At 52.9% G+C, this 19,308-nt stretch overlaps 2 protein-coding genes across 9 annotated transcripts; one reads left to right on the forward strand and one right to left on the reverse strand.

Moving 5' to 3' along the window:
- Positions 1–88: 88 nt before the first annotated feature.
- Positions 89–5,674, reverse strand: LOC148399950 (B-cell receptor CD22-like). 2 transcript variants are annotated; one of them, XM_088374665.1, is made up of 12 exons: positions 5,319–5,671; positions 4,112–4,471; positions 3,661–3,858; positions 3,256–3,582; positions 2,795–3,034; positions 2,255–2,524; positions 1,927–2,187; positions 1,511–1,768; positions 1,338–1,422; positions 1,087–1,111; positions 617–792; positions 89–435 (listed from the first exon to the last, which is right to left on the reverse strand). In XM_088374665.1, exons 1-12 carry the CDS (start codon positions 5,377–5,379, stop codon positions 357–359), a joined length of 2,340 nt encoding a protein of 779 aa, XP_088230791.1. In that variant the 5' UTR covers positions 5,380–5,671; the 3' UTR covers positions 89–356. The 2 variants fall into 2 exon arrangements, with proteins under 2 accessions (XP_088230791.1, XP_088230792.1); XM_088374666.1 differs by lacking the exon at positions 1,511–1,768 and having other exon boundaries at positions 5,319–5,674.
- slit1b (slit homolog 1b (Drosophila)) lies at positions 120–19,010 on the forward strand. 7 transcript variants are annotated; one of them, XM_088374650.1, is made up of 41 exons: positions 120–812; positions 1,980–2,058; positions 2,143–2,241; positions 2,330–3,047; positions 5,819–6,627; positions 7,043–7,114; positions 7,496–7,567; positions 7,651–7,722; positions 8,246–8,317; positions 8,432–8,503; positions 8,607–8,678; positions 8,749–8,912; positions 9,018–9,165; positions 9,358–9,429; positions 9,626–9,697; positions 10,027–10,098; positions 10,213–10,356; positions 10,774–10,937; positions 11,155–11,178; positions 11,539–11,683; positions 11,929–12,003; positions 12,265–12,408; positions 12,506–12,652; positions 12,749–12,915; positions 12,981–13,122; positions 13,217–13,285; positions 13,540–13,611; positions 13,697–13,768; positions 13,855–13,926; positions 14,140–14,303; positions 14,467–14,597; positions 14,730–14,824; positions 14,993–15,260; positions 15,394–15,476; positions 15,589–15,726; positions 15,907–16,129; positions 16,225–16,355; positions 17,106–17,254; positions 17,386–17,615; positions 17,691–17,796; positions 18,039–19,010. In XM_088374650.1, exons 5-41 carry the CDS (start codon positions 6,425–6,427, stop codon positions 18,287–18,289), a joined length of 4,569 nt encoding a protein of 1,522 aa, XP_088230776.1. In that variant the 5' UTR covers positions 120–812; positions 1,980–2,058; positions 2,143–2,241; positions 2,330–3,047; positions 5,819–6,424; the 3' UTR covers positions 18,290–19,010. The 7 variants fall into 7 exon arrangements, 6 of the variants coding, with proteins under 6 accessions (XP_088230776.1, XP_088230777.1, XP_088230778.1 ...); XM_088374651.1 differs by having other exon boundaries at positions 17,386–17,606; XM_088374652.1 differs by having other exon boundaries at positions 15,121–15,260; positions 15,380–15,476.
- Positions 19,011–19,308: the final 298 nt, after the last annotated feature.

A 19,308-nucleotide genomic window follows, 5' to 3' on the forward strand; every position in this document is an offset into this window, starting at 1 on the left:
CGACTCGCATTCGGACTGTTGAATTGGAGGCGGCTCATTCACCTCGCACGTGAGTCACTTCATGTTTTTGGGGTAAAGATGCAAATAGTCACCAGACTGGTTTTTACTTATCACTTTAAAACCACCTTGAAATCTTTTTAAATGACAACTTTTCCTAAAAGCTTGAAATGTTTTTCCCCCCTCATAAGAAGAACCATTTTTTTGGGCTGGCTGGGGTGAAAAATATTGATGACAGTATTCATATTGTACACAGTATCTCGAAAGGCTTTAAAAAGAGCTGAAACTGGCTTGACGTTTTGGCTGCCAAGGCTAAGCTCGCTCGCTCGCTCGCTCGCTCGCTCGCTCGCTCACTCGGGTCAGATGCGCTTTAACTGCACGGTGCTGTAGAGCGCGCCGCCGCACACGTCAGCGTCCGCTCCAGCATCCGGCCTGGGCCTGCGGGTGGAGACAACCAGAGAGACCATTCCGTATGACCACCCCATTTTTTGTTTTGGGAAAGGTGAAGCGGTTATATTTTTGCAGGTATATGGAGGAGGATTTTTTTTTTTTTTTTTTTTTTTTTTTTGTCGGGGACATGTCATGGCAGATAGGTATTTTCAGCCAAATTGAAAGTCACCTGGAGGCGCGGCAGTTGACGGCACTGTACTCCACTCCCTCGTCCCGATCCTCGCTCCGGCGGCGCCTCTCGGCCCGGGCGACGTTGGAGTAGATGGCATCGGGCTCGGAGAAAGCCAGCGTGGAGTACACCAGCTCGTCCGGACCGCCCCTGCTGTCTTCTGCGCTTGCGTTTGGCTGAGCACATTTTGGATCAGGTTTGCACTTTTTCTCCTTTTCTTTAATTTGGTAACATTTTCACGTCTTCTTCACAGCTTCCAAAACACATCTCTTTTCATTTCAAATCTGAAAGTGTGTCATGATTTGAAAAGACTTTTTTTTCGTTTTCTTATAGTATTTCAATTGTTGTGACAAAATTGAGTTACAAAATCTTGAGTAACATGAACATTTTTGACATTTTTAGTCATATCCAAATAATATATATATATATATATATATATATATGATGATGTCATGCAATTTTTTTTTCACCTGAGCTGCTGGTGCCATCTTTTTCCTAAAATATCAAACAAACACAATGAAATGAACACCTTTGGCCACAAAACATTGAAACCAAATATTTTTCATGAATTGGCATCTTTATATTCTGATCATTATTTTGTCATTTGTATTCTGACTAAATTAAGAAACGTTCACTTTTTAAAATAGGCTTTTTAATACACTTTCAATTTTTAAAATTCCCTAACCATATGTAAATAAACTTAAAAACAAATGGAACCCACCTGAGCAGCAGGGCGGCGACAAGAATCAGGAAGAGGAGTAGCAAGCCAGCCAGCACGCAAACCACCGTCATCACCTTCAGTGGACCTGACCAAGCGGAACGATACACTTAGGAAAAGAAAAAAGAAAAGCAAAGCTGACGATGCAGAACAGAACCAACCGAACCGTAACTTACTGGCCTTGGTGGAGAGCCACAGCGTGGCGTTCCGGCTCCCCATTCCGTTCGAGGCTTGGCAGCGATATTCGCCGTGTAGCTCCGCTCGGTAGTCGCTGATGTTGAAGACGGCCATGTCGGATACGCGAGAGTTCTCGTGGTACCAAATGTAGCTAGCGCTGGGGTTGGCATCACTGCTGCAGCTCAGGCTGACCCAAGAGACAGAACCGCCGACAGAACCCGAGGGTGTGGCTGAGACCTTGGGCGGCCGAGGACCGTCTAGGGCGAAAACGCTTTCCGTACATTGGATGATTTCAAAGAACACAACCAAGCGGTTGGCATAAAAGCTTAACGGAACGTCAACGCAAGGCACGCTCGCTAGGGTTTAAGTCTGGAGATTGACTCAGCTAGTCTCCAGCTCCACTTTGTCCACTTACATACAACGTCTAGGAGAACCTTTGTAGAATTGACGCATCCGTATTCATTGCAGGCCTGGCAGTGGAAGCTTCCGGCATCTTCTGGGCTGATAGAACTGAAGTTGAAAAATTCTCGCGGTTCCCGGCCCAGCGGTTCGTCGTCCTTGAAAAATGCGTAGTTAGCCTTTGGATTAGCGTTACTGCTGCACTTTAGATTCACAGACTGGCCCTCCCTAGGGACTGCTGATGGAATGCCCTTCAAAGCAACGTCCTCCGGAGGATCTGAGGAGCACAATTGGCCTCAACGACGAGTCCTAAACGAGTCCAGCACGTGAGGTACTCTACTTACATTTCACATTGACTTTGATGCGTTCCGACTGCTTCTCCCCCAGCTCATTTGCCACGGTACAAAAATATTGCGCAGAGTCTGAAGACTCGATGGATGGGAAGACCAGGACAGCTTCGTCACTCACATTTTGATGACCCGAGTTTCCGGTCTCCTTAAACCACCGGTATGTACATGATGCAGACGGGTCGACTGTGCAGTTCAGAGTCAGCTGCTGACCCTTCGAGATATCACCCGAGGGACTCTGGGACACTGAGGGGGCCGCCAGAGCATCTGAACGAGGAGGGAAGAAGGTGGTGGGAGAGAATGTCACTCGGTCGAGGGTAGACAAGTCATGACCGTAATGCTGTTCAATGGCTGTCCTGCGGCGGGTGGCAGTAATGACTCGAGCACAGTGAGCTGCCCCCAATGCCAAGTGACCAAGGTAAATAATCAAGATGAAGCGGTCGGTCATGAAAACGGATGGATATTGACAATAAATCCATCGATTGCTCAGTGGGCCGGTTTAGTGAACAGAATGAGTAAAAGACAAAAATCCCTCACACAGACGAGGAGAGATGCTGAGCGGATTGCTTTCCACAGCACAGGTGACGTCGTCTCCGGGATGTAAAGTGATTTGCCGAGGTTTGGCCGTCTGGGAAGATTCGCAGTCGCCCTCTGGGCGTCCATTCACGAGCCAGCAAAAAGACAAAGGAACTTCCAGGTTGCATGTCGTGCGACACGCCAGCTGAGCGATGACGTCATCCCTTTCACCTGTGACGTTTGTCACCTGCACCTGCGCAGCTGGAGGCAAAAGGTGCGTCCAGGCAATCAATGGGAGGGAGGGAGGGAGGGAGGGAGGGGCTTGAAAGAGCATCACAGAAGTGAAATGCGTTCAAATTCTGACATCCCCGAAACCAAACCGCCATCTTTACTTTTGTTGCCAAGAACCTCAAGTGGACCTGCCCCTTGTCTTTGGGACTGATAGTCCCCAGTAAATGTTCTGTGCTACGTTTCACTGTTACCTGCGACTGTCAAAGTGGTTCCCGGCAAACGACTCTTCCATTCAAAAGTTGATGTGTAGAATTTAAAGCGATACTCAGCAGAATCGCTCTCCGTCACGTTGTTGATCCTCAGAGTCGATTGTCCAGCTGCTGATCGAGGGAACTCGACACGACCTTGATAGCGGTCGTCCAACGCAAGGTCCCAAGGTTGGTCTGTGTACCAGAATTTGGACTCGACCTGGTTGTAGGAGCTGTAAGAGCACCCGATGTCCACTGTCGAGCCTTTGAGGGCGCACATGCGTCTGCTGGTGTAAACCACCTTGTTGCAATAGGTGTAATCTGGCACACCTGCAAGATGGAACAACATTTTAGCTTTAGCAAGGAGCTAGGTGCTACGGACCGTAGTGGCGGGAGTCGCTGACTCACACACGGGAGGAGATGCAAGCTGCTCATAGCGTCCTAGAGCACATGCGTAGCTGTTTCCGGAGCTGGAATAAGAGTGGCTTTGGGTAGACGCACCATCGATTTCCTTTCCATTCTCGTACCAGATGAATGAAGCAGAAGGCCCCGGAGGGCACGTGCTCTCACACTTGAGTCTGCTCCCCAACTTTTGTACGCTGAGATCTGAATTAGTCAAGAAGAGCGTCAAACAATTTCATTGTAAATGTGTTGAATTGCATTCCCGCCGAGCCGCTTCACTTTTGCGTGTGCGCGTGCGCACGCAATGTGTGCAGTCGCAGGGCAGCGCGCAAGAGCTTTGGTCTGCGTTCTGACATTCCAGGCTGGCGCTCGCTCACACATTTGACCTCGCGGGACTTTCCCGTAGGGATGCGCCAAAAGCCGCGCGCGTTCCATTCATCGCAGTAAGAATCCATACCAAAGACACTCAGAGCGACTCCATCCTTGACGCTGTAGCCTGTTCCACGTGACGTGACGAATCTGAATATGTAGTTGCCTGCGTCGCTTTGTCTCAGCTCCCGGATGAACAACTTGGATTTGTTCCCGTGGCGCTCAAAGCGCAGTCGACCGGAGTATCGGGGGTCCAAACGCAAATCTTTGGGCTTCTTTCCCTTTGGCCACTGGGTCTCGTTGTGCCACCAAGTCTCCGTTGTGTAAATGTTTTGGCCGGCGTCGGTTGGCGGGTGCCAGAAGGTGCACTGGAGCTCCACCGTGCTTCCCTCCAGGCCACAGACGGTGTTGGAAGTGTAGCGCCCTCCCCAGCCATCCGTCGCCAGCACTGAAAAGCATGCAAATGTACTCTTGGATCAAGGTACGGGCACTCAAAACTCCCAATTTGTTGTCCAACTGTATTTAAATCGGGATCTGATCCAGAATGGCACACAGTGACTAGGCGTCCGTCTCAGAGCTTCTTCCTCTTTGCCTCATCGACATGCATGACCACAACTTTGTAGTGTAAGAAAATGAGACGCACCATGAGACGGCCGCAGGCTTCTTCCTTTTCTCTGCGGTCGACGTTTCCTGCTCATTGTTCGGACGATTATTTAGAAGCCATGCTAATGTTACACGTAAAACGCATTTGGAGCAAATCGAATCTCAATGACCTAGTATTTGGAAGTGATTTAAGACGCGCCGGGGGCGGCTGACGGACAATATTGCTGTGTTTATATCAGATTGTGTTTGAAACCAGATCTGATCCAGATTAGGCATCTGGGAGCAAAGCCGTGCCAATTCAATGTTAGAGCGTGTCGCCGTTTCAAAATGTAAATCCAGATGAAGCAAATGTCACCGGAAAAATCCGGCAAAGGTGTTTTTAGCGCCGCCGAACGTGGCCGGATCGGGTCCTGATTACAGTCGATGAAAGCATGAGGGCACGCCGCTCATCGTTTCCTCATTCCAATCATCAAGATGTTTTCTGTGGCCGCAAGTGAAGCGAGCGGCTCGATCACAGAGCTCATCCATACGTGCAAATTTTCTCGAAACTTTGTCCATTTGGCGTCATTCCCGGAGAAATCACAAAGTCCTTTTTTTTTCTATCAAAGACATTTTGCTCGATGCGCTCGAAGACGATAATAATCAAAGGGCAAAAGTCAGCGTTGCAATCGATCGTGAGCCAAACGTCGTACCTTGTACGTCCAAGAGCAAGGCGGCAAGCAGGCCCAAAAGGGTTTGTGCGGTCCCGCGCATATTTGCCAATACTTGATCGTCAGTCGCCTTCTCTCTCGTCTCCGTCCATGCATGCAAAACCAAAAATGAAGCATGAGAGCTGGCCTTCTTCCTCTTTCCCCTCACTGACACGCATGAGCACACATGAGATGAGATAAGCAAATGTGTTGCACTTTTTACTTTCACTTTTGGCTTTCCTCCCCCGACTGTCGACGTTTCCCCTTGCCTAATCCAAAGCGCGCTTTTGGAAGGAAGAAGGTGTCGACTACTCCGGAAGCCATGGAAATGATGAGCTCGTTGACAAATGCAACATGGAGTTCAATCTCTTCCAAAATGTCTTTTAATCCAGATTTGATCCAGATCTGATCCAGATCAGACATTTCAAATGGTTGAACTGGAACATACAAATCGTATTGGACAGTAGATGTCTGATTTGTTGCCATAACATGTTTTAATTCAGATCTGAACCAGATGACGCCTTTGCAAGCAATTGGACAGAAATAAGTTGTGGAGGAAGACAATGAAAAGACAAATGACATCCAGCGCACTTGCGCTTTCCCGCCAATCTGCTCACTCGGATGCTTTGGCGTCGCTTCTATTGGCTCCCCACCCCATCATGTTCACAGTCCCCCCCCCCACACACACACACACACTTTTAGGGGGTGGGGCTTACAGTAGCGAGGACAGGGAGGATGAATAGAATGACTTTGCCCCTGGGAGCTGCTGGGGCGGAGTCTTACTGCTGTTGTTTGGAAAAGCTTTTGATGGATGATTGCTCTGTGCATGTGGAGAGAGAGAGAGAGAGAGAGAGAGAGAGAGAGAGAGAGTCACACCCCCCCCCACACCAGTGGCTGGCATCCACGCCGCACAATGACTCAATGAGAGGAAGAAGCCAAGCGAAGAGGAAGAAGACGAGTCAGTCGGCACAGTGCACTCGAGCCCAAGCCGACCTCCCCCACCCATCGGCGGCATCCGCTTCTGGTCGTCCCACCCTACCTGGGCGCTCCTTCCTTGCGCATCGGCTTCCCGGAGGAGGCAGCGGCGCTCCCGCATCTGCGTATCTGTCATGAGCGGGAGGTCAAGAGGATGCGGGCGGGCGTCGCTGCGGCTCCTGGCGCTGCTGGCCGTGGTGTCGGGGGTTCGAGGAGGCGGCGGCGGCAGCGCGCGGGCCTGCCCGGCTCCCTGTAGCTGCCTGGGGAACACGGTGGACTGCCACGGCCTCGGGATCCGCGCTGTGCCCACCGACATCCCCAGAGGAGTGGAAAGGCTGTGAGTATGTGCGTGCATGTGTGTATGTGTTGAAGACACGAGTTTGGCGGGCGGGCGCGCGTGCTTGCGCTGGCAAGTTCCTCAAAGTGGCAAACTGGACAGGTCAGCTTTCGCGCTCTCCACCAAAGCGGGTGAAGCCAGATTCCCTGACTTGAAGTGTATGGCAAGGTCAGAGGGAAGCATTGCTGACATCAGCTATTTGCAGCAGAAATGATCACATGAAATTGACTTGGCGTAAATAATTGATGGCGGCCTTCCTCCTCCTTTGCATCGAGAAGGGAGGGAAATTTGTCGTGGCCGCTCCCCGGTCCACTTTACGCTCCGAGCGAGCGAGCGAATAAAAGACACTTGCGGTTGCTGATTGAAAAGGCCGCCGTTGGAGGATTTCCATTTCCCGCTTTTGTTGTCGTTGCAGGGACCTGAACGGCAACAACCTGACCGTCATCAGCAAGTCGGACTTTTCCGGCCTGAAGCATCTGCGAGTGCTGTGAGTGTTCTTCTTTGTCGTAGCTTCATCTGGGTGAGGTGCAGAGCGACACCACGGCCTTTTCCCAAATGCACAAAGTTCGTTTCTTAAGCACTTGGAATTTTGCTCTGAGCAGTCTGATCAACTTTCTTTTCTCAGTATACTTGAATATATTGTTGGAAATATTCATGCATTTTGAATGTGATATGTTTGTGGAGGCAAACAGTTTTCTTCTTGAAAATGTTTGAATTTTTGTCAGTCAGGAAGTATTTTTTGCAATCCTTTTGGACTTTGTGTGTATGCGTGTGCGTGCGTGTGTGTGTGCGTGTGTGTGTGTGTGTGTGTGTGTGTGTGTGTGTGTGTGTGTGTGTGTGTGTGTGTGTGTGTGCGCGCGCACGGCAGTCACCTCATGGAGAACCAAATTCGAGAGGTGGAGCGAGGCGCTCTGGATGAGCTGAAGGATCTGGAACGACTGTGAGTGTGCGCAACTTAACTACACAGCGTGTTTGTTTGTTTGTTTGTTTGTTTATTTATTGCGTGCGTGCGTGTGCCTTCAGTCGTCTCAACAGGAATCGTCTGACGCAAATTCCGGAGCTTCTGTTCCAGAAGAATGAAGCTTTATCGCGACTGTAAGTTTGCAAACTTCTTCGACTGCCCTCCTTCGCATTTTGATTCTGCATGAAGCCCGCCCTAGTGAAAATTCAAGTCGTGCGCGTGCTCGCGTCCTTGCAAGGCGAGTGAGTTTCCGAAGGAAGGCAGGAGCGCAAAGCGAGTGGGAAAGTTTACCTTTCTCACACGCGAACAAAAGACGGGGAGCGAGCAGACTCACCCGAGAGAGAGAGCAAATCAAATATTAGCGCCCGCCCGCCCGCCCGCCCGTCCGTCCAAGGGGCGTCCAGCTGTGACCAGCTCGGGTCAACGTCTGACCTCTCGCGTCCCGGCAACGGCAGTGTTGACGACCCGCTGGGAAAGCATCCATCGCATCCGTCGATGTGCTCGGGGCTTGTCGTCGCCACCGCGCAACCCCGTGACTGACGCCTTCGCTCGCGTGTCTTGGGGGCGCTCGTGCCGCGCGTTCAAGTGTTTTCACCGGCGCGCGGTGCAAAGTAGCGACACAGAAGCACTTGAAGCTCGGCCTCGCTGTGTTTGCAGCGACCTCAGTGAAAACGCCATCCGGGCCATTCCCAGGAGAGCCTTCAGAGGAGCCGCCGACCTCAAAAATCTGTACGTTGGAACTGTTCAAGGAAGGAGGGAGGGAGGGAGGCGGCGCCCCCTTGTGGCGTTCAATTCATCCAAGCGTCCTGGTCGTACGGTACGTGAGTGTGTGTCCCTTGACAGGCAGCTGGACAAGAACCGCATCGGCTGCATCGAGGAGGGCGCCTTCCGAGCATTGCGATCTCTGCAAGTACTGTGAGTAGGTTCTGGCGCCGTGCCTTCCTTCACGCGTGCGCGCGCGCGCGCGCGCTCCCGCCGGCCGGCGCGCTTCCTTCCAGCCTGGCTTGTTTGTCCGCAGGACGCTGAACAACAACAACATCAGCAGCATTCCCGTGTCCAGTTTCAACCACATGCCCAAACTGCGCACTTTGTGAGTCCTGCCCGCCGCGATTTGCTGTCAAATCTGATTGGATGAAGTTGCATTTGTCATGCCCCCCCAGTCGGCTCCACTCCAACTCTCTGCGCTGCGACTGTCACCTGGCCTGGTTGTCTCCGTGGCTGCGCCAGCGCCCGGCGTTGGGCCTTTACACCCAGTGCAGCGCCCCGCCCGCCCTCAGGGGACTCAACCTGGCCGAGCTGCGCAAGAGCGACTTGGCCTGCTCAGGTGTGTTCTCCTCCCTCCCTCCGTCGCTTCCTCGGTGTGGCTGAGGTCACAGACGCCGCGCCCCCGGTTGTGTCCAAATGCATCCAAACTTGGATTGGGCTCCAGGCCACAGCGGCAGCGCCTTCGTGCAGCCGTGCAGCCTGGCGTCCGGCTCGTGTCCGCCGACGTGCTCGTGCGCCAACAACATCGTGGAGTGCCGGGGGCGAGGCCTGACCGCCATCCCCGCCCACCTCCCGGAGGCCATGGCAGAGATGTGAGTGACAAGCCAAAATGGCTGCCTCTTTCCAGCATGCCATGGCTTCCTCTGACAGCTTTTTGTGGGTCAGCTCATGGTTGACACGCTTAGCCCGTTCCATGGAAAATGTCGCCGACGTGCGGCAAATTTCATGTTGCTCAGTGGCTTCAGGGACTGAATTTCAAAATGTGCCCCCCCCCCCCCTTTCAGTCGTCTGGAACAGAATGGCATCAAGTCTGTTCCTCCAGGTGCCTTCACCTCCTACAAGAAGCTTCGGCGAATGTGAGTTAAACTCGCAAACAAGAACAAATGATTTTCTGTTTTTGATGACATACAGAACACGAATGCGCATTTAGTTTTGTTACGGCCACAATTCATTTTTAAAAATATTTTTGGACCATATTAAAACCAACTTGTATGCTTCATTCAACATTTGGGAATCCTTTCTCTTTGTTTTCTGCATTTCATTTTTGTGTAGAGACCTGAGCAACAACCAAATTTCAGAGATCGCTCCGGATGCTTTTCAAGGCCTCAAAGCTCTCAACTCCTTGTGAGTATTGCTGCTTACTTGTGGGTGGTCCAAGGTTCTTATCCTTACATAAATGAACCCCAAAGCACTTTCATTCATGATGGAAAACACAAATGAGAATGCTTTGAAAACTAAAGAACTCCCAGAATGGCAATCTCCGCATCTTAGAAGACAAACTCTTGTTTTTGTCAATTCCTCGTCCTTATTTACTTTGCGATCATACACAACCATGGCATCGAAGCATTTTCCCAAATGAACTTGCTCATTTGGAAAAGACGATTTCAAATGCAAGCTGGAGTGAAAAAGCATTCCACCCCCGCCCGGTGCGCCTAAACACGTTTCTTGTTCAGGGTTTTGTACGGCAACAAGATAACGGAGCTTCCCGCCGGCGTGTTTGACGGCCTGTCCTCGCTGGAGCTGCTGTAAGTGGATGCGGACGCCAGCCGGGATTGTGACTTGCTCTGTGAAGGACGCGTGTGGCGTGGCGTGGCGTGGCCTGGCCTGGCCTGGCCTGCTCTGCTCTGCTCCTCCGGCAGCTTGCTGAACGCCAACGAGATCCGCTGCGTGCGCGCCTCGGCCTTCGAGGATCTGGAGAGCTTGGCGCTGCTTTCGCTGTACGACAACAAGATCGCAAGTTTGGCCAAAGGAACCTTCGGCTCGCTGCGAGGCATCCAGACGCTGTGAGCGCCGCCACGCGTGCTCTCCTCCTATCGATGCTGCTCCTCAAGCGGCATAAGCAAAGCAAAGGCCTTTTCAAAGCTCACTAGCTTCATGCTAACACTAGCGAATGAAGCTAGCATTGACGTTGCTGCCAGCATTTGAGACAGCGTCACAATATTGACCACAAAGGCCTTTGGAAAGCTTACTAGCTTAATGCCATAGCATTGACGTTGCTGCCTTGGAAGCAATGTCAAGGCAGAGACAAGATTGACAGGAATGCGGTGAACATGACACCGGAGCGCCGCTGACTCGAGCCGTGCCTCGAGCCGCGCCTCGAGCCGCGCCTCGCGCCTCGAGCCGCGCCTCGAGCCGCGCCTCGAGCCGTGCCTCGTCGTTGTCGCCAATCTTGTGAGCGCTTTGCGCTTTGCCGTCCTCAGCCACCTGGCCCAGAACCCCTTTGTGTGCGACTGCAACATCAAGTGGCTGGCCGACTTCCTTGGCGCCAACCCCATCGAGACCAGCGGGGCGCGCTGCGCCAGCCCGCGACGCCTCGCCAACAAGCGCATCGCGCAAATTAAAAGCAGCAAGTTCCGATGCTCCGGTCAGTCTCTCGTCATGTCTGTGTGTAGAAAAGGAGCACTCCATATCGTGTTATGTTCTCGTTGGTAATTGTTGTCGAGCGCATGCCAATTGGATCGGTCTTTTTAATATAGTACTCTTAGTCTTAGATTGTTGATTGTCACGATTTAGAATATAGCAAATGATTTCAAAATGAAAATCAATGTATTGACGGACTTTTCTTTGTGTTCACGGTTTAGCCAAGGAGCAGTACCACGTTCCAGGTGCGTAACACAACATCGCCCCGCCCCCAACTCATGTACGAGCCAGCCGCTCCAACACATTTCATCCAAAGTATTTCGCAGCCTTTGTTCTCACGTCGATGACCTCATGAAACTCTGCTAGCTTGAAGCTAACATAAGTCCAAACATGCTAAGGCTAACAAAAAGCTACGTGACATAAACAGGCTCACACAAATGAGCATACAACCCGTCGGTCGGTGTCAAACGAAACGACGGCTTGCGGCTTTGTAGGGGACCTTCTCTGCCTCTCTGTCAGCCTGTAGCGTAGAAGCCGCCATCTGTGCTGCTCCAAAATGTCTCGTCTGGAGAGAACGCCATTTAGCCGCGCGTGTGCCTCACCAGGGGCCGAGGACCGCCGGCGGGTTTCCGGCTGCGACGGCAAGCCGTCGTGTCCCAGCAAGTGCCGCTGCGAGGCCAACGTGGTGGACTGCTCCAATTTGAGACTCACCAAGTTCCCCCAACCCTTGCCGCCGGCCACGGAGGAACTGTATGACCCGCACGTGCATACGTGAACGTACCATGTATCCATGTTGACGTGTGTGTGTGTGTGTGTGTGTGTGTGTGTGTGTGTGTGTGTGTGTGTGTGTGTGTGTGTGTGTGTGTGGCGCGACTGGACGCGTGACATGCCTCCTCTGCTGACCATCTTCTTTTTTCTTCTTTTGTTTTCTTGGGCTGCCCCGGTGATGATGATGATGATGATGATGATGATGATGATGATGATGATGGTCTCAGGCGTCTGAACAACAATGACCTCACCCTGCTGGAGGCCACGGGCGCGTTCAAGGGCCTCTCACAGCTCAAGAAAATGTAGGTCGTGTCGCTCTGAATGCACGCTTGAGCGACTTGCACAAAAGTGACAAGCGTCCTGCTTTTTGTCTGGCGGGCGGCGGTGCGATTCAAATGTCAACGGCAATGAAAACAACATGGCCGCTGGCAAAGCTCAAGCGGCTCAAGCGGCTCAAGCGGCTCAAGCGGCTCAAGCGGCTGTTGCCTTCAGATGCATTCCAAGGTCATCCGATTGTCAAAGAGTGCTTTTCTTTTTCCTTTTCTTTTCCCCCTCCCTTCCAGAAACCTGAGCAACAACAAAATCTCGGAGATCGAGGACGGCGCCTTCGAGGGCGCCTCGGCCGTAGCCGAGCTCCACCTGAGCGCCAACCACCTGGAGGCGGTGCGGGGGGCCATGTTCCGAGGGATGGACTCGCTGCGCATGCTGTAAGCCAAAGCCGAAGCCCTCGTAGCACGATGGAGCCCAAGGTGAACTGCTTTGCTTTGCCTTGCCTTGCCTTGCCTTGCCTTGCCTTGCGTGCAGGATGTTGCGCAACAACAAGATCGACTGCCTGCACAACGGCAGCTTCGCCGGCGGGCTGGCCAACGTGCGTCTGCTGTCGCTCTACGACAACCGGCTGAGCGCCATCTTGCCCGGAACCTTTGACGCGCTTCCCAACCTCTCCACGCTGTGGGTCAAAGCGTTTTTTTTTGTTGTCGTCGTTGTTTTTTGCCTCGGCAGCCGTGGGCGGGACTGAGCCAGGCTGCTGCTGTTCTCCACTTGCAGGAACCTGCTGGCCAACCCGTTCAACTGCGACTGCCGTCTGTCCTGGTTGGCCGCCTGGCTGAGGAGCCGGCGCATCGTGACGGGAAACCCTCGGTGCAGAGGGCCGGCTTTCCTGCGCGAGATCCCGCTGCAGGACGTGGCGGCGCCCGACTTCCGCTGCGATGACGGTGCGCGGCCGCCATATGGCTTCCCCCGCAGCGAGCCTTGACCTCCCTCCCGCGTGTCCTTTCAGGCTCTCCGGCGGCAGAGTCGGCCGGCTGCCGTCTGGGCCCGCAGTGTCCCGGGGCTTGCACCTGCGTGGACACGGTGGTGCGCTGCAGCAACAAGCACCTGCAGGCCCTGCCCAGGGGACTTCCTGCTAACCTCACCGAACTGTGGGCGCCCGACTCGACTCGCGTCGCGCCGCGCCGCGCCCCTTCAAACCGATGGCGTCGTCCATCCATCCATCTGTTCTGTTCACCCTGGCAGATATCTGGACGGGAACCGGTTCACGCGAGTACCCGGGCACCTGGGCAACTTCCGCCACCTGCAGCTTATGTGAGCTCCGCCTTTCTCCTTCCGGTTTACTTCCCGTACAACTTTAACTACCTGCTCACATCATTTTGACATGTTCTATCGACTTGCTGTTCACCTTTACTTTGTGCGGACAACTTTTCTCGACTCCCTGCCAACTCGATGCACTGACGGCGCCTTCCGTCTATCTGAATGTCCAGCAGAGAGAGCTCTAGACTTCTGCTACCGTTTTGCTGCCAATTGATACCAAGTGTCACCTGTGTGTGTTGAATGTGCAGAGATCTAAGCAACAACCAAATCAGCTCCCTGTCCGACGACTCCTTTGCCAACATGAGCCAACTCACCACCCTGTGAGTAGCAGAACGATTTACCCAATTAACGGGATAGCGCTCCATCGTTTTCACGTGTTGTTGTTGTTGTTGTTGTTGTGCTCAGGATCCTCAGTTACAATTCCTTACAATGTATTCCTCCTCTGGCACTGGGAGGCCTGCGAAAACTGAGGCTCTTGTTAGTATACGCACGCACGCACGCACGCACGTACGCACGGTGCGCGTCAATGGTGCCGGTAAATGTGCACACTGTTTGTGTTTCAGATCTCTGCACGGTAACGACATCTCTGAGCTGCAGCAAGGAATCTTCGACGACGTCACGTCACTCTCGCACCTGTAAGTGCCGTAGATGACGGCGATGATCAATATCGGGTTCGACCACCTCCGCGAAAGAAAGAAAGAAAGAAAGAAAGAAAGAAAGAAAGAAAGAAAGAAAGAAAGAAAGAAAGAAAGAAAGAAAGAAAGAAAAGTAGGTCGGATTCAAACTAGAGAGCGTGTCCAAGTGCGTGTCTTGTGGCTGTGTGTGCCTTCGATGACGTGATGGTCCAGCGCCATCGGCTCCAACCCGCTGTACTGCGACTGCCGCCTGCTGTGGTTGTCCGAGTGGCTGAAGAGCGGCTACAAGGAGCCGGGCATCGCGCGCTGCAGCGGACCGCCCGCCATGGAGGGCAAACTCTTGCTCACCACGCCGCCCGAACGCTTCCTCTGTCAGGGTGAGTGAGGCAGGCAGGGAGACGCTGCGCCACCTGCTGCGCATATCGAAAAGAAAAAAAGGGCTCGTATAACAGTGACAAAGAAAGTGACAAAACTATCACCAAAGTACGAAAATGAAGCGGCTTTAGGATTTGGGCAAAGCCTTCCTTGATGTGTTTTCAGCTCCGGTTGAGGCCAGCGTGGCGGCCAAGTGCAACCCGTGCGCGTCGTCGCCTTGCCACAACGGAGGCCTCTGCCGGGCCCTGCGCTCGCACTCGCCGCCGTACGCGTGCACCTGCAAGGACGGATTCAGGGTACGCAGTGGGCTGCCTTTCAAGGAGCCCGCCCGCAGCCCGCAATTGTGCCCCGAAATTGCGCGCGCGCGCCGCCCGCCCGCCCGCCCGCCGTGACCTAACGAGCCGCATCTGCAACGTGTGCGTTGGCAGGGCCAACATTGTGAGAGTCCCGCCGACGCGTGCGCCAGTAACCCTTGCCTCAACGGAGCCACTTGTCTCCGAGACGAGCAGACGGGCGGCTTCAGGTAGCAAAGGAACATCGCAAGTGGGCCACTTACCAAACAAGATGTGATTTTTTCTTTCCAAAGGGAATTGTCCGTGTATCCCATCCATTCCTGCCCGCCGTGTGTGGAGTCGTTCGTTTCACACGCGTGTTGTCAAGTGCTAAACGTGTGATGCCGCCGTTTTGACAGGCCTAGCCGGCGCTTAATGAGACGGCCTCATCTGGCGGCTAATGAGCCAGGGGGAGTTGCATTCATTTGTCATCTCCTTCTCCTCCTCCTCCTCCTCCTCCTCCTCCGTCTCCTCGTTTTGCGCGTAGTTGCGCGTGCGCGTCTGGCTTCCACGGCGTCTACTGCGAGGTGGACGCCGACGACTGCCGGGACCACGGCTGCGAGAGCGGCGCCACCTGCGTGGACGGCGCCGGCAACTACACCTGCCTGTGCCCCCCGGGACGAGACGGTAAGCCCGCTCGGCACGGTGGCAGCTGGCGTCATGTCATGTGCTGCTGTGCTTGGCTTGCCTTGCCTTGCCTTGCCTTGCCTTGCCTTGCCTTGGCTTGGCTTGGCTTGGCGGCTCAGGCCTCTTTTGCCAGGAAGAGCGTGACGCCTGCGCCCTCGCCGCGACCAACCCCTGCAAGAATCAGGCCACCTGTGTCGCCACAGCCACTGGACACCGGTGACGCACGCACACACGACGCACTGGATTGTTTCATCGTTTTTCTATGCTTTTATTTTGCTGAGCTTTTATGATGGATGCTGACTTCTTGCTTTCCTCCATTTTACGTGAGATGCGTGTGCGTCCCGGGTTGGGTGGGTCCCGACTGCGGCCTGGACTACGACGAGTGCGCGGACCACCGCTGTCAGAATGCGGCGCGCTGCGTGGACCACCTGGACGGATACACCTGCGTGTGCCCCCAGGGATACACGTATGTCCCACGCCACAATATCCATTCGTGAGGAAGGGGGGGGGGGGGGGGGTAACATTGCAAAGGAGCATCATTAATAGTACAATTTAAAAACAAATCTGAAAAAAACATTCAACAAAGTCAGTCAAATAGAATAAAGTAGGTCAAAAGTGGGAATATTTTTTTTTCCTCCTTTGCCAGGGGCGATTTGTGCGAGGTGTCGCCGGCCTCACCCTGCCAGCTGGTCCATTGCCAAAACGGCGCCCCCTGCGTGGAGAAGGCGGGAGCGGCGCTGTGCCAGTGCCCGGCGGGCTTCGAGGGTCCCGCCTGCGAGAAGCTGGTCGGCGTCAACTTTGTCAACGCAAACGCTTACGTCCAACTGCTCGACGTCAAGAACCTCCCCCGAGCCAACATCACCATGCAGGTGGGATGCTTCATTAGGAATGTCAAAGCAATGAATTTTGAAAAGGAAGAGGGAAAAAAAAAATCACTACGTCAAAGAAACCCATTATGTTTCAGGTGTCTACTGGGGATGACAATGGCATTTTGTTGTTTAATGGAGATAAGGAGCCAATCGCTGTGGAGCTTCATCAAGGTCACATCAGGGTGACCTATGACCCCGGCAACCAGCCCGCCGCCGCCATCTACAGGTGGGAACGCAAAACAAAAAGCACCATTGCTCGCCGTCATGCATTCAAATTCCGTCCATAAAATATGTATACAAATCCAGTACACAATAGTTGTCCCGCCCGCCACCTTGTGGCCGACGGTGGAGTTACACTCCCAAATAAAGTTGCAAAATGGGGACCAAACATTGCCGTTTTGCACTCTGGCAATCGCTGACACAAAACGCCGCACTTGACAAACGTGTCGTCGACGTCATCAAGGGGCGAGCGACCGAGCGACCGAGCGACCGCGCGCTCAAGTGCTGGACCTGGAACCGCTCGCAAGCCCGAGTGCCTCTTAGCGTGGGTGGGTAGGTGGGTGGGGCAAAGTGCGCTCGCTAATGCGCTCTGAGTGCTCGCCGCCACGCGTTGCCCACCCATTGAGAGGAGCGACCGATCGAGCCGTTTCAAGCCTTTTCAAGCCGTTTCAAGCCGTTTCAAGCCATTTCAAGCCATTTCAAGCCATTGGGTGTTTTGCTGCTTCACACGATTGCACGCACTTGACTCATGTCGTGCGCCTGCGTGCTTGTGTTTGAGAACGAGTGATTGTGTCCTTTTGAGCTCCCAAATTCTTCCCAAATGAAGCTTCATTGAAGGCAACATTTGAAGTTCATTCAAACAGGCAAGAGAGACGATGCAAAGTCAAGCCTAAAAACGTGGGGATGGGCTGGAGAAATGCTTTGGAGCAAATGCTTTTTGTGGGTGGCGCTTGCTTGCCTGCCTCCCTGCCTTCAGCTCGGAGACGGTGAACGACGGTCTCTTCCACACGGTGGAGCTGCTGACCTTGGAGCGGACGCTCAACTTGTCGGTGGACGGAGGGCAAGCGGCCACGCTGGACGGACGTCGGCAGGCCGCCGGGACGGACGCGCCGCTCTACGTGGGAGGTGGGTCGCCACAGCAAACAAGACAAAAGAGACTGTCAATGACAGACAGTGAGAGATGATTTTCGTCAAAGTCAGCTTTATTGTCAATTTCTCCACATTCTTCTTCTTCTTCTTCTTCTTCTTCTTTCCAGGCCTTCCAGAGGAGGCAGTCGCCGCCGCCTCGCTGCTGTCGCTGTCCTCTCACGCCATCAACACGTCGGGTTTCCACGGCTGCATCCGGAACCTTTACATCAACCACGAGCTTCAGGACTTCACCCGAGGGCACATGCAGGCGGGCGTGCTGCCGGGGTGCCGCGCCTGCCGCGAGTTCCTCTGCGTGCATGGCTCTTGCCAACCAGGAGGGGGTGCACAGGTCGCACAAGCGAGCAATTAAGAGCGCTCGCTTGGGTGGTGTTGGTTTTTTTTTTGTTTAATTTCTTCTTTTTTTTGCTCTCAGGGCGTGCAGTGTGTGTGTCAGTCGGGGTGGGCGGGGCCCCACTGTGACCAGCCAATCCGAGAAGCAAGGGGTGCGGTCGACGCTGCGGGAGCTCCTGAAGCTTTAGGTTGCTTGCTCGCTCGCTCGTCGTTGTCTTTGAAGAGTGCACAAACCGTTACATTTTGTTGTTTTGTTTTGTTTTGGTCCAAAGAAGTCATGTCCGTCAGGTTCTTACGTTTGTTGAAGACACATTTGATATTTATGAGAGTACGTGTTAAGTTCTTTAGAGAGCAAACTGTTTGAGATGTTTCTTGAAGACATGAAGGCGTTTTTGACTGATCGTCTCGTCGCTGTCATTTCCTGCTCCAGGCTCGGCGTGTTTGGGTGTCCCCGTGCGCGATTACCACCGCCTCCAGCGCGGGGCGCTCTTGTGCCGCACCTCCAAGACCTTCTCTTGGGTGGAGTGCCAGGGCCGCTGCCAGCCAGAGGGGGTTTCCCCGACCTGCTGCGCCCCGCTGAGGCTGCGGCGACGTCGGATCAGCTTTCTGTGCGACGACGGAACGTCTGTGACGCAAGATGTGGAGAAGCCGCTAGAGTGTGGATGCAAAATGTGTGTGTAGTTCACACACACACACACACACACACGTGCACACACAATATGTTGATTGAACGCAAAGATGGCTTCAATATTTGTGAAGAGGAAATGCGTGAAGTTTAAGACAAAGTGAAGGATGAACTGATTTGATTGTTTGATGCTAACAAAAAGGAAAATGCATTGAAGACTCCAAATGTCTTGAATGGCAAGTTGGTCGTCGGCTTCAAATGAGCTTTGATGTTTATGTGTTATTATTGAAAACAACTATGTGGCTGTCCCCCAAAACGTGTGACTTGTCTTTGACGTTTGTATTTCGTAAGGTTAGCAGATGACGAAATCCCAGTCAGACAATACGAACATGAAACCAAACCAAATCCGTGAGTCTCCTACCCAAAGACACACACAAGTGTGTGTGTGTGTGTGTGTGTGTGTGTGTCTTTGTTGGTTGATGAGTTCCTCAGTTTTGTGACGAGGCAGGCCATTGTGATCAACAATAAATGTAGCTTTGAAATGATTTATACCAAGATGACATTTGTTATTAACTTTTTGTATTGTTGTGCTTTTGCATAATCCATGGTCGCTCTTTGGACACACAAAGAATAACAAGCTAATAGTAGCTAGATGTCAGATAACATGACGCACTCATGGTATTTTTATAGCTTGACGCTATTTGCTAGTTTCTAACTTTTTGGGATTAATTTATTCAAACTAAATAAACTGAAATAAAGAGAAACTGCTCCATTTTACCTTGACTTTGATGACCCCCCCCCCCCCCCTGTTGTATTGTGTTACACTGCCTTTGATTGCCGTAACCCTAGCCCCCTGGCTGTAACCCTAAACCCAGCCCCCTGGCCGTAACCCTAACCCTGGCCCCCTGGCCCTAACACTAGCCCTATCAATTAAAAAAAGCCTTTCATTAGAGTAACAAAAAGAACAATTTCACCAGATGATTTGAACTTTTGTTAAAGAAAACCTTAACACTCATTCTTGGTGTTTTTGTGCACGTGTCAGTCACAGTGGGTGAGCGTTAATTGAGCCGAGGCG

Source organism: Syngnathus floridae, chromosome 4, assembly GCF_059516105.1.
Source record: "Syngnathus floridae isolate MCC-2025c chromosome 4, RoL_Sflo_1.0, whole genome shotgun sequence".
Lineage (NCBI taxonomy): Eukaryota > Metazoa > Chordata > Actinopteri > Syngnathiformes > Syngnathidae > Syngnathus > Syngnathus floridae.